At 41.3% G+C, this 13,726-nt stretch overlaps 1 protein-coding gene across 12 annotated transcripts in view; it reads right to left on the bottom strand.

Moving 5' to 3' along the window:
- slit2 (slit homolog 2 (Drosophila)) overlaps positions 1–13,726 on the bottom strand; it is a 112,975-nt gene that overhangs the window by 35,373 nt on the left and 63,876 nt on the right. For 11 of the 12 annotated variants that reach the window (XM_015032339.1, XM_015032340.1, XM_015032329.1 and 8 more), the window contains exon 5: positions 768–839. In XM_015032339.1, coding sequence (XP_014887825.1) covers positions 768–839 — 72 coding nt within the window. Of the gene's footprint in view, positions 1–90; positions 200–767; positions 840–13,726 lie in introns of those variants that run through there. The other variant, XM_015032341.1, reaches the window with a different exon arrangement.

The raw sequence follows: 13,726 nt of genomic DNA, 5'->3' as shown, positions 1-13,726 counted from the left end.
AGAGAGATAAGACAAAAAGTCCAGAAAAGAGCTGAGCAGGTAGAGACGTCTTAGCAACTGTGATGTCTACAAGTATAAACAAAAACAGACTTTTTCTCTCGTCTTCTTCTTTCTGAGCTCTCGCTGGTTCTAATGTCACCGTCTTTGCCCCCATTCATGTTTCCTGCTCTTTTTAATATGACATTTAGTTTGTAGGCAGCTGACTTTCTGCCTCTCTCTCTCTCTGCTCACAAAAGCTTTGCTGAAACAATTTAATTAAGACACAGGGACTGTAAATCATGTGCTGTCACCGGTATTCTGACGCACATACATAATTCCCTGTCCTTTTACAATAATTGCACGGCATTTAAAAAAAAAAAAAAAAAATCTTTTCGGGTGATTAAAAAAAAACAAGGAAGTAGTGAATTGGTGGATGAATCAATATTTATAGAAGTACCGCTGTGCAATGAGTGAAAAAAAAAATTATGACTATGAATGAATGCAAAACAAAGACGGAAAACAGCAAAATGCCAGCGAGGCAACACACGCGCGCGCGCACGCGCACATACACACACACACACACACACACACACACACCAACTCAGCTGCTGACACGCAGCAGGTGCCAGCCAATACGGCAAGCAGGAGGCACATGACATTTAACACAATGAAATATTGATGCACGGCCGAGCGAGCGCTGTGCACATTAGCAGACGTGGTGAGGAGGAAGGTGCAGATGTGCACAGATGCATGTACAGGGAGCATGATGTTGGTGGAGTCACACTTACAGGTTCTTGATTTCCACAGCTCCTCTGAATGCTTTTCTTGGAATTCCCTGGATCTGGTTTTCACTCAGGTCACTGGACAAAGACAAAGAGAGAAGAGGAAAAGGGTTAGTGGGGGGGAGGGTTTCGGTGAAATGATTTGGCAGGGAGCTAAGTCAAGCTGTCACAGAGCCACTTGCTTTGAAGCACAAGCACTTGATGTAATCACCAAAATGCAGCAGGGGAACTTCAGAGCCAGACAGATCATTGGCAAAATTGAGGTCGTTCCGCAGAGACCCCTCACTCCACAAACTACAGTCATCTGTCTCTGTTTATCTCACAGTGTCCATGTCTCTACAGCCAGCTGCTACTCAACTGTGCACTTTTAGCAGTGAGAGGCAGGTAGAGGAGGCTTTAAATCCAGCCTGTAGGGGGCACTGCTGCCCTCCGCATCCCTCACAGACTCCTGCTTCTTCTCTGATCACTAATCTTCGCCGCCGTTTCCCCTCCCTTGCTTTTAAGGAGGAAGTGATGAATGTGAGCGCGTGTGACCAGGAGCGTTAGGGTTTACACAGATTTAATTTTCAGCCACTTTAACTAAGTTGCAGTCTGCATGACTCAGAACATGCATTTACACTCAGAAACAGGTGTCTTTAAAACTAAAACAACCGCACTGCAATCAGTGGCCTGGATTGTTTTAGAAATCTGCTCTAATTCTTATATACAAAACAGCTCAGTATCAGTTTGATTGAATCCAGTAAGTGTTTCAAAACCACATTTTAAGAGCTGCTACAAATTCCCATTTGGACTGAGGTCTGGACTTTGACTGAGCCATTGTAACAGCTTATGTTCGGGGTTGCTGTCCAGCTGGACGATCTACCTTGGACTCGTTCTTGAGTCTTTTTCAGCCCCCAACAGGTTTCCTTTCAGAAAATGTGCAGCCTCATCCATTTTCCCATAAACACTCTCTAGCATCGTTGCTCCTTTTGGGGATAAACGTAGCATGATATTGCCAGAACCGTGTTCAAGCAGCCACACTAGAGATGTTATTTAATGCTGAGGGAAAACAGGGCTACGGGGCTGAGATCCAGAGAAACAGCAATGTATTACAGAACGTCACTTCAAAGCACAAAAACAAACCAAGTCCTGCTAAGATTACATTTAAATATGTCGAAGGAGAGATCTTGATTGTGTGTCTCTGATATTATTCAGTCATCTCCTGACAGACCACCTGACCTTTCACCGTTGACCTTCCGGCTCTTGACCTCGTCTGTGACCTCCAACAATGGTAATCGGCTACCAGCTAATCCCCGTTCACATTCCTCAGATTCCAAACTTTGCGGTCAGTTAATCAGCACTGCAGGTATCGTCCCCCTGCCTCCTCCGCTCTCCACCTGCTGCTGCAAACTTTATTTGAAGTGGCGATTTTGTGTGAAGAATAAAGACAAGAAAATATTGGAAAAAAAAAAAATCTCTCTGCTTCAACCTTTTAGAGAAAACTGAATACTTTCATAGGCTCTAAGACTGCAGAAGGTTTGACTTAAAGTGGAGACATCTGGAAGAAAAAAATGAAAAATCTCTGAAAACTTTTGAGGCAGTCTTACAGTCTTACTGCAACTGAGAAGGACTAAAAGGAAGTGAACTCAGTGAAAGTTAAAATATGAATGCTTCACCTGAATACTGAACCACATGCATTAAAGATGTTCAAATCTGTGCATTTCAGTGCAGCATTTTCTGTTTCTCTCCTTTCAGTCATTGTAAACTGGAACTCTCAAGTCTATTCCATGGGTTAGAAAACCATGTACTGAAACCCCTGATAAATGTTGTGGAGCAGAGATTAAAGCAATCATAACAAGTTTATTAACTGTCAGACTGACATTAACGCAGAGGCGCTTTCAAAGAGTTTTGTAAAAAGGGAGTAGATCAGCACAGCACAGTTTAACTTCTGGTTAAACTTACAGAATCTCATGAGTTTTATTTTGCTACATTAACGTTTAAGCCGTTTTAAAAATCTTTATATTGGTATCTCATATTTTAAAAGCTAAAGTATTTCCCCCCCTGACTTTTTGTCCCCCTTTTTGTCATTCCTAAATGTTATAAATCATCAAACAAATTTCCTTATCAGACAAATGTAAGTTAAGGAAATTAAAAAACAGTTTTCAAGCATGTTTTTTTATTTTTATCAAGGTGACAAAAAAAAATCTTTCCAAATGAATCTGGCCTTTAGTAAAAATGTAATTAGCTCCCTAATAATAACTGATGGTGCCATCAAGCATTTGCATTAACTGGTAATAAGTCATGATTTTTTTCTTTCTTTTTTTTTTTTTTTAGCCCTTTCCTGTTTGAATAATTGTCTTAATTCAGCCACATTGGAGGATTTTTGACCATTAAGGTAATGGCACATCATCTTTATTGAAGTCCAGGCTTTGACTAGTTCTGCTCCACAACGTTAATTTCTTTTTAATAAATGCCACAGTTCACTCAACACAGTCCGTTCCACTCTTGGATCCATGAATGAAAAACAGTCATACTCCCTTTACAACCATCAACCCAAAACTAAACAAACACAAACCACAAGCTCACCGCACATGACACTACATGTACACAACTCGTCCATTCAGCTTCCTCTCTGATACATTAGCAAAAACAGGTTTCAGTCTCTAACAGGAGTTATGGTTGCATGGAAGTCTTGCCATACGGGGCCACAGGAACTTTGTTTACAAGGACACTTCTCTTTAAAATACACAGTTCACTGCTGTTGAGTGTTGCAACGTAGGAATGATAAATACAATTAACCTCTGACAGGCTGAATCACAATGTTGGCGTTCCTAAATGAAAGGTCTGAGCAGTAATTCAAGCCACTCTCCTGCTGTTTAAGATGTGAATATAATTTACTACAGACTTGGAATCATTTCAGGCCATTTTTAACCGGTTCAAATCTTTTGTTAAATAATCAAAAAGAGTAGAGAGACTGCTATGTTTTTTTTTTTTTAATCTCCGTTTTTTCCAAGTATATATAAATATATCTGAATATATTTGTATTTACTGACACTGTCAACATATGATGCAATAAATGACAAGTGTGTCCATGCAGAAGATGTCCCTCAGGCCTTACGGACTTGATTTGTCTCCCTCCTCTTAATGGCAAATCATAAACCAGAAGACAATGTCCTCTGGTCACAAACACAGATTTCTGTTGTCCCTGTGATGTCTGAAATCAGAGAAGCAGCACATCCACATGCCAACACACAGGTTCTCATGCACAAAGCCAATCTTCAGAGTGGCAGTGTATTCACTTCCCGAGGAGCTGCAGAAGGCCACCCTAAGCCCCTTTCATCACCGAGACCACCGCAGTTGGAGAGCGAATACCAGGTTTCACCCCAACTAGGAAATTGACTTCTCATGGACTTAAGGGAGGATTTTCTACCTCCACGACACCTGATTCTGTTTTATCTTGTTAAATGTCCAACCCACTGCTGTCTTCCTCTTTTCTTCTTCAGCTTCCTCTCCTTTAGCCTCTTCCTTTTCATCAGCACCCCTCTTCTTTTCTCCCAAAATAGGTTTGTTTTTGGACTTCCCCAAGATTTAACCCCTCACCTCTGCTTCTGTGCCTTCGCTGGGCGGCTGGCTTTATTAAAAGAGGCTCCAGCTGAGCCCCAGAATGCATGAGTGTGTGTTTGAGAGGGGGAAAAGGTATTGAGGCCACACAGGAACTACATCAGCCTACTAAGTTAAAAACTCTCTCAAGGCGGAGATGCGCGCACGTCCTTGTTCGGAAACAACGTTAAATTGAACCCAGTGGCAGCCGACAACCTATGCTCACCATGGGAGGTGAGGAAAGATTTTTATAGATGCAGACTGCTTAGCTGCACTCTGATTATGCACAACATTCAATGTCAGTGATTACATTTCTATCCAGTTTTGGACAAATCCTTTGTCTCAACTTACACCCTTAGCAAGGGATTCAAATGCGCTCCAGAAGGTCCTAAAAACCAGATTCTTTCCTTTCCCGTTTACGATTATGAACTACCCTGTGATATATATAAATTGAATAGTGCTTTCTACACGTATTCATATAGATATGAGCTTATAAATACATTTATGTTTACAAGTTGGAAGACTGTGAAGACGTTTGCAATCCCTTCCACAAGAGTAAGAATCACTTTGGATTAAAGTGACCTGATCCAGTATAACAGCAGTTTTCACTTTCTCTTGCCTGACACAAAGCATCACTGAAAGCCAGAGTTTACTTGGCAGAGGTGAAAAGAGGAACAGTCGATCAAAGGAAAACTCAGGCTGAGGTTAAAGCGATTACACACACTCTTTGTGTCCACTCTGACCAGGTGTTGCTGCGCCGCTAAGTGGAGTTGGCTTTTATTTAGGGATTTTCAGGAAGAAATGTGTCTTTAAAATAGTCAACAAAAAAAGCTATTTTGGGATTTTAAACTTGTGTGGTTAAGTTTTCCGTGCCCTCCCCTCCCTCCTCTCTCTGTGTTTTTCTCACCTCTGGTGGCCAAAGATGTGAGTGTGTGTGTGTGTGTGTTTGTGCGCCTGATAGAGTCAGGTCTCCAGTGTTAAGAGCTTAGTGCTGATTTTCTAAAGAGTCCTTTTTAGAGTGAGAGGGGCTTTTGACACCCTTCGTGTCTAAGAAGACCTGGCCATGAAAGAGCTGCACTCAATTCTCACACATGGACCCCTCGTCCCTCCACCCTGTTCTTTCACTCTCACCCTGGACACACACACGCAAACTCAGACACACACACTGTTGCTCACTGTTGTACAGTTTCTGAATCTCTTTTGTATGGGAATTACTGCCACGAGATTCTTCCCAGGTCAGCCAAACTGCGGGCTCCCGTGGAAGTGGAAGTGCATGTGTGGCAGGGTACGGAGCTGGCAAAGCAGTAAATTAATCATCCTGTTTAAATCCCTTTCGGAGAACTTAATCCTATTAAGTATACAAATGTGTGAATGGGCGAAGATAAAGCTGGAAGAAGCGGAAAGGGAAAATGGGGGAAAAGGCACGGAGAGTGAGGAACAGGTGGTCAGAGTGAGGGAAAAATGAAGGTACGAGATGAGGCGGATGCTGGAGTGAGCAGTGAGAACGACAGGACGAGGAGCAGGATGATAGCGCGGCAGTGAGCTTGTTTGTGTGCGAATCCTGCAGCCAATTCAGGCTGCAGTGCCATTAGTGGACCCCCAAAGATCACACTTCTGTGAGCAATTAGAAGCAGAAAGACTCCCAAAGAAAGAGGGGAGCGGAAAAGCAGCTTCCTGAAGACAATGCAGAGAGCTAAACGCGCAGGGCTGGGACCGGCACCTGGGAACGTCAGGGAATACACTGGCTGTGTAATTGTGTGACGGCGAAGCACGACTTCTGCGGATTAAACCATAAGTGCACTCGGGTCCTGGGAGGTTACAGCCTGCAGGATTCACCGTCGTGATGAAAAACACAACTCGACTGCTTTTTTTTTTTTTTTTTGTATTTTTGTTATCCTGACGTTGCTCCCTCAGGGCTCCTCTGCTCAAGCGTTTACTTCGGACCGCTCTCCTCTAAACTAATATTGACTTTGCTTGTGAATGACAGATCTGCAGTCTCCCTCTGCCTCTCGCCCCCATCTCATTGTCTGTTTCCCGCATTCAACATCACGCCTCACACACATACTTTAAATGCCAGGTAACGTGGTTGCTATGGCAACCTGACCGGGGTGGACACCTAGGGGACATTTTGACTTGACAGAGTGGATGTCCCCCGAGCGTTTGAGCGTCTGGTGGCCAAAGGCAACATGAAAGATAAGTGAGAGAGAGAGAGAGAGAGAGAGAGAGAGAGAGGGGGGGGAGGATTTGTCTTTTTGAGTTTCACATTACAAAGTTCAGCAATTTTCTGTGAAGAGTTTGCATTTTGAGGAATATTTTTATTTATTTATCTATGATTAAAAAGATGAAAGTAAATTTAAATTGCCTTCCTGTAACGTTCTGCAGCATGAATGTGACTTTTCATAAGGCTCAGCTTAGAAAAGAGAAACAGACTTTGCCATTATTTGAGAACATTTAAATAACATGTAATAATGGGCAGGTTTCCATTGTTATGAACACTTTCAGCCGAAGTTGGTGCTGTAATATGTGGAGTCTGACTAGCTGTTACTCTTCCAGTATCTGAGGCTTTAATCACTTTTCCACAACCTCACAGCGACATGACATCTGTCCCCTGCATTTAAAATGATTACTACTGATAAAACACAAGTCACCTCAGAGCAGCACCATGAGTTGGCTGGAATAATTTATAAACAATAGTTGCTTTTATTCAGTTGTCTTTGTGACTTTGAGTGATAAAATGGCAGCTGTTTGCTAAAAGTCAAAAGCAGCACACCGGATCTTGTGAGAGTCTAGACCTTAGCATTTCAAAACATCACATCGCACCTTTGTGTGACTGGTGTCTTGAGAGAATTGCGATGTAAGGAAAGTATCGCTTTCAAATTCATACCTGCGCTTGAGGTGCACAACAATCGCTGCAGTTACCCGTTTAATCTGCACATGGTAGCAGAAGAAGAATCTACAAAAGCGGAGCATTAAGACGACTTTACCTCTACAGTTGGGCCTATAAAGGTTGATTTTTGTAAATATTCTCTTTCTTAATTTAAATCATGTTTGTAGACATGAACCAGCTTTAGATTATGCTGTGATTCCTCCTGTGTGGTACGGACCAGTCATGCCTGGTGAGTAAAAGTAGAAAAACAGAGATGTGCCTCAAACGTCCTCCTAACCGACTGTGTGCCAGCGTTTCTGTAAGGAGACACCATTCCTGACTACAGTTGGAATAAACTAAGTTTGATAATTTCTCCATTTTTCTGCAAACTCGCAGGAACAAGTTATTTTTCTACAAGAAAATAACCATTATAGACATGTTTAGAAAAATCCATCATTTACCAGAAACAGAAAATAAACATAAATGTTGACTTGCTCTTGCTTATACAGTATAAATGCTAGCATTATGCAGCACAGCTAGTTGCTGTAAGACGTTAGAAAAGCAGCAGGTTAAAACTTGAAAACCTGTAAGATTGTTTACAATTTTATTATTTATTTATATATATATATATATATATATATATATATATTTTTTTTTTTTTTTTTTTTTTGGCAAAAGACAGGTAGCAGTGAATGTCTTGAGTAGAGAAGAGTCCAAAATTTAGATTTTGAGACTTTAACCTGAAGAATGTAAACATAAAAAACATTTGGTTGGAGAAATACTCATCGGAAATATTTAATTTTAGTTAGTTTGTGCCAATTGTAACTTTACTAAATCTGATAAGTGATATAAGCACTCTTTTACTCCCCTACCTTGCCTGCTATTTTCTGTGTTTTTTGTGGCAGAACTGGTCTTTTCTGTACAAGTAAGAGAAAACATTGTTGCCTTCAAGCAGTCAGCTAACTGGCAGTCCACAGCCACATGTGCACCGAGTTGTTCTGTGCTCCAAAAAGCCAAAGAAAACCTTAGTCACCCCAGGAACTTGTATGGCATTTTAAAATCAAGCTGTTTGAAAGAAAAATGTTGTGGTTTTAAAGCTGTAATTATTAAAACCTTGATAACGTTAACCGGCCCGTGCCTCCCTGGTAACATAACACAGTTGAAATGAAACAGATTTGACACTTTTTCTCTCTCTCTCTCTCTGTGTGTGTGTGTGTGTGTGTGTGTGCGTGTGTGTGTGTGTGTGTGTGTGCATGTGCAAAAGCCAGGCTGGCTGCACGGCTCTCCAGCCCAGGAACAGATTAGTCAGTGACCTGAGGCTATGACATCATCTGAAATGTTTACACACATAATTATATATAAGTGAGAAATACATGTGCTGTAAAAAGCCACATACACATAGGCATAGACACCACACAGAGGGAAAACTGACAGGGGTTTTCAGTAATACAGTAATTGCATATGAGGACATTTAAGCAGCACTTGGTAATTGGGACCATCTGATGATGGTCCTTAAATTTAACGCTGCCTCAACAGAAAATTCAGCTAAACTGTGCACCTGTGATGTTTAGTAACGCCATTATAATGATTATTTATCTAAACACGAAAACATGGTTGTTCTTTTTTTTAAAACAAATAGCAAACCACATACCAAATTGCATGTAACCAGACAAAACTGACATACCGGCTTTTTAAAATGAATAAATACAATTTAAGGGTAAGGATAAAACAGTGTGCTGGTCTGCACAGGTTTGGTACATGCATGTTATGTCTGTGTCACACTGGAAAAAGGTAAAAGATAAAGGGTAATTTTATTTGTATAGCACATTTTCAGCAACAAAGCAATACAAAGTGCTTGCTATCTAATCTGGTTTAAGTAATGGAAACATCACAGTTGTTTTAAAGCAACAAAGACACACAAATATCTGTCAAGTTATTGTGCCTTTTCAGGATTCATTCAGCTGACTGAGCAAACTCATCAAGAGCTAAACTAGGGCTGGACAAGAAATCAATATCAATATATATTGCGATAAACATGTAATCAGTATCAGTTGATAATAAATCTGATTGAATATTCAATATTCAGTATATCACACATTCACTGAACTCTGACCCAGAACTGCACAGCATTCTGGGGGATGTAGGCAGAGGATTGGCTTTAGCCACTCAACCTCTCACAGCCAGCTAAGCAAGTTAAATCACTTGTTGTTTACCCAGTAACAACTTGTTGAGTAACTTGCACAGTAGCAGTTTAAAATTTCGCCACTGCGCTTCATAACTGCTTAAAACAACAAAAACAAAAACAAAAAAAAACAGCATGGAGTGAAAGTTAAAAGATGAAAGGTCATGTTGGTGTTTGGTATCGTTTAAAACAAACAAACAAAAAAAAACAAATTAATAATTATCATTAGACTGTTATGCTTATATCGTGATCGTCCAGCCCTGAGGTAAACCGTAACATGTCCTGCAGAGTCTTACATGAAGTCATATCTGTGTGTCGCCTAGAAATAGCATTTACACCATTTTTGGAGCAATGGGTGGACCTCAGTTTGTCAGATTCCTTGCAGATTCCCTGTGGCGCTAAGGCAGAATTTGTTTTGCAGCACAAAGCAAATGAATGGAAGAATTTAATCTCAGATTACCTCTTACCCACCACTGACTCGTCTCAAGAACATTTAACCTCTTTCCTGCTTTCCCTCAGAGCTCTTCTTGTCTTACCTATTTTTGCTCCCTCTCTTCTATATCCTCTCCTCCCTCTGCCGCCCTCTTTTTGCCCTGCTCCCTGGGTAATGAGTCTAATCCATCAGCCAGACAGTATTAATCGTATTCCGATAGCCGTGTGTTCACTTGTGGCTCTCTGCTGTCTCCGTCTCTACGAGTCAATAACCCCCGCTCTAACACCTACACACTGACTATGACATTTAGGTTGTGTGTTTCCATGTGCAGATGTCTGTGTGCAAATTTTTAAACCAGCTCAGCACTACAACTAAATTTATTGCAGTCTTTGTCTAGAAGAACGTCCAAAACACACACAAAATGTAGACACACACACCACAGCTAAAATGACCACCGCTGGACATGGTGCCAGACCGCTCCATCACCACAAACTCGCGGAGGCTGACATCATATCCTTTTCCTGTTTGCGTCTCATGTTGCAGTGTAATAATAAATAGAAAAGATTAATAGAAAATGACAGGGCTTAAACGTGTGACTGGGGCAATTTGTGTGGATTAATGTATTTGTGTGTGTTTGAGCGTGTCAGCCTGGATACTTTTCGCCAAAAGAGTTTTTTTATTTTTTTTATTTTAGCCACATCTTTGACCTGATCTACCACAAACCCTGTGACCCAAAAGTCTGAAATGAAAAGCAGTCTCCTCCCTTCTTTTCTCCGTCTCAATCCCATTTTAGGCCCCAAAAACATCTAAAATAAATAATAAAAAAACATCAAACCACGAGGTAATACGTCAATCTGGCGTCTAACTGTCCTTTGTGATTTCCAACCGTAGCCTCCCCTCATCTTTTTCTCATATAATTTGCTCCTTCCATCAGCTGCTCCACTGTTCTGCAAATCGCTCAATCACAGCCTCACTTTTCTGAACGCATCAATCATTTCTTGCCGTCCGTCTTCCTGCACTGCTGTCTGGCTGGACGACCTCAAGCGCGTAAATTTAAAGAGACAAACACGCAAGAAATGTACATGCGAATCCCCATTCCTTCCACAGACTGCACGAGTTTAATAACATGCTGTTAAAACTGTTTTCTTAATGCATATTTATCATGTGATTGAGAGCTGAGGTGATGGTCTGTGGTCAGGGGAGAAATCAGCACCGAGGAGCAAAGTAAGCCCATTTGAGACGTGCACTGCAAGCCGTTAATTCAACAGCTGTTGAAAGCCTATGAATGAGAGTTTCTCTGTAAAAGTTCTCAACAGCATTGTTCCTCAATTGTACTGATGACATCTCTGCATCACTTTAAACAAGTCTGAGCTGCTTGCAGTCACATTAACAGCTGGCAGGCACAGCAGCAACAAGTCCTGAAGTGACAGTAAATGGCAGCACTTTCCAAAACGCTGAGCAGTTCGGAGCTAAAGGAACGAGCAAAAGCAAAGCTTTGCGTCATTGTTTGGGACGGACTTGAAATTTGTCAGTTTTATTGTGATGTCAAAAAAATCGAAACAATGCTAAATTATTTCAAAACCTTCCCACCTTAAATGTGACATACATCCTGTACAATTCCAATGAAAAAATAAAAATCTGTTAGATGGGAAGAGTAAACTGGCGCAACACCTGGATGGACGACTGTGAAAGAAGAAAATCATCATAAATAACAGAAGGGACTGAAAACATCATGTGTGTAATGAATCTACATGTTTTTCTTTATGAATGGAGTTACTGAAAAAGGAGACTAAATGCTACAGCGTGGTTATAACACTGACCCACAGTTAAATTTACTTAATTTCATGCTGTGCACTGCAGATCTAATGTTTGCAGCAGTTAAAAATTCACTTTTGATGTACCAAAAGTGGTTGGTTTTCTTAGTCATTCCAATAAATGACTCAATTCTGTGACGTTTTTAATGCACTTAATATCTCCATTTAGACTCATTTAAAATGTATATTAAATATGCCAACATGCATGACACAATAATAAACATTGTGACTTATTCCCACAGTATGTTCTAAGCAATGGCACATTTAAAGTGCAAGATGTAATAGTTACTGCAATACAAAATATGCATTTCAGTCTACGAAGACTTTGGTGTTAAATCTCACCACGTATAGACTGATTGAAATGCCTGCAGCAGTGAGGAATAGATAAATGACCAAATGCCAGTTTGATGAAACTGTTAATGTCACATATTTCATCTAAAAGGAGCTGTGGTTTATCTGGCATTAAACATTTCGTTTTTTACATGTGCTGGAGTGTGAAAAAGAGCAGAGAAAAGATTAGGGCGATGTGTTACTCACCCTGGTTTCACGATTCACAGTTTACAAACCAGAACAGAGAGGCCATCTCTCTCACACGCACGCACGCACGCAGGCACGCCCGCCCTCCCGCCCGCCCGCACGCACGCACGCACGCACGCACGCACGCACGCACGCACGCACGCACGCACGCACGCACGCACGCACGCACGCACGCACGCACGCACCTAATTCAGCACTTTGTGCGGTTTAGTCTTTCCTGTCTCTTGTTTACACAGCAACATATTCTACCATTCCTTTGAGCCCTCCTCTGGGTGCAAGTGCAGACATGTATAATGACATTCTACATGTTGAACCATATTGTTAATCCGCATTTTAACATCTACATAGGTTTATGTCAAAGATTACATTCAGCACACTGGGTTCTATACTTTGATTAATATTTTCCAGCTTTGCCACAAATACTCTGGGCTTTTTGTCCAGGTGTGGACTTTGACTAGACCATTCTAACACATGCTTCAGTCTAAAATAGATTAACTGTAGCTCTGGCTGTATGCTTAGAGTTATTGTCCTGGTGAAAGGTTAATCTCCATCACAGTCCCTTGCCTTTGGAGGCTGTATCAGATTTTCTGTATCAGCGGGAATCCCAGAAGTCCATAAAATCTGTCCACCCCTGATTCATGAACCTAAACGTTACAGTAGATGCCTCTAGCAGCCAACAGCAGTCAGGGATGCTGCTTTTTTAATAGAAGCCAAGCATGTGTCTCTGCGTCAGAGCACAGCGTGAATTCCTCACTTTGGACATATATAAGTGGAAACATCAGCAGGGCTGAAGTCAGCTACACAAAGCTAGATGGCTTACTAAGAATGCAGCTACAGAAAAAGGGTCTGATGTCCCTGTCCGTTTCCTTCAGCTGCACACTGTGATGGGAAGCAACAAGTAGCAGCTTTGACCCTCAAAGGAAACATCACCTGCTGCTTGTTGGCCACAATTTGGAGCCTGAACCAAGAGAAACTAAAACCCAATCAAAGAAGCGTGAATCATGTTTAGTCTTAGTAACCATGAGGAGGATGAAGGGAAAGTTTAAGGAAAAACAAAGCCTTCAAAATGATGGGTTAAAAATGTTAGCATTGCTTTGAGCTTTTCAGCTGCTCTGAAATTTCCAGCATCACCAGTAAAGTAGTCCTTGAAATCAAACAAGTCACTGGTCCTTCCGGCAAGAAACCTGGTGGAATTTTATCCTGAGACTACTCAGAAAGTGGAACCGACAACGCAACAAGTTTGACCCGAGGTAAGTATTCAACCGGTGATGGTGACTCAACAGGATCCTTTTCTTTCAGCTTCTGGTTAGATTTGTACAACAATGGCATGAAAAGTAACTTGTCACTCAGTGTTGTCAAACGTAAAATGACAAATCTTATCTGTCAAACATATTTATGAATAACTTAGCAGGTCCTTTGTGTAGCAAACACAAACTGATGGATTCTGTACTAAGTGACCACGGCAGGCAGGTGGTTCATGTTATTTAGTGGCATCAGTCAGACTAGAGGGGGATAAAAGCAAATACTAGAGATGTGCCGATCAGGTTTTTTCCT

Source organism: Poecilia latipinna, unplaced genomic scaffold (assembly GCF_001443285.1).
Source record: "Poecilia latipinna isolate Pla-1442-1.1 unplaced genomic scaffold, P_latipinna-1.0 Scaffold237, whole genome shotgun sequence".
Classification (NCBI taxonomy): Eukaryota; Metazoa; Chordata; class Actinopteri; order Cyprinodontiformes; family Poeciliidae; genus Poecilia; species Poecilia latipinna.
Note: the sequence above shows the minus strand (reverse complement) of the source record. Positions and strands in the feature narration are given on the sequence as shown.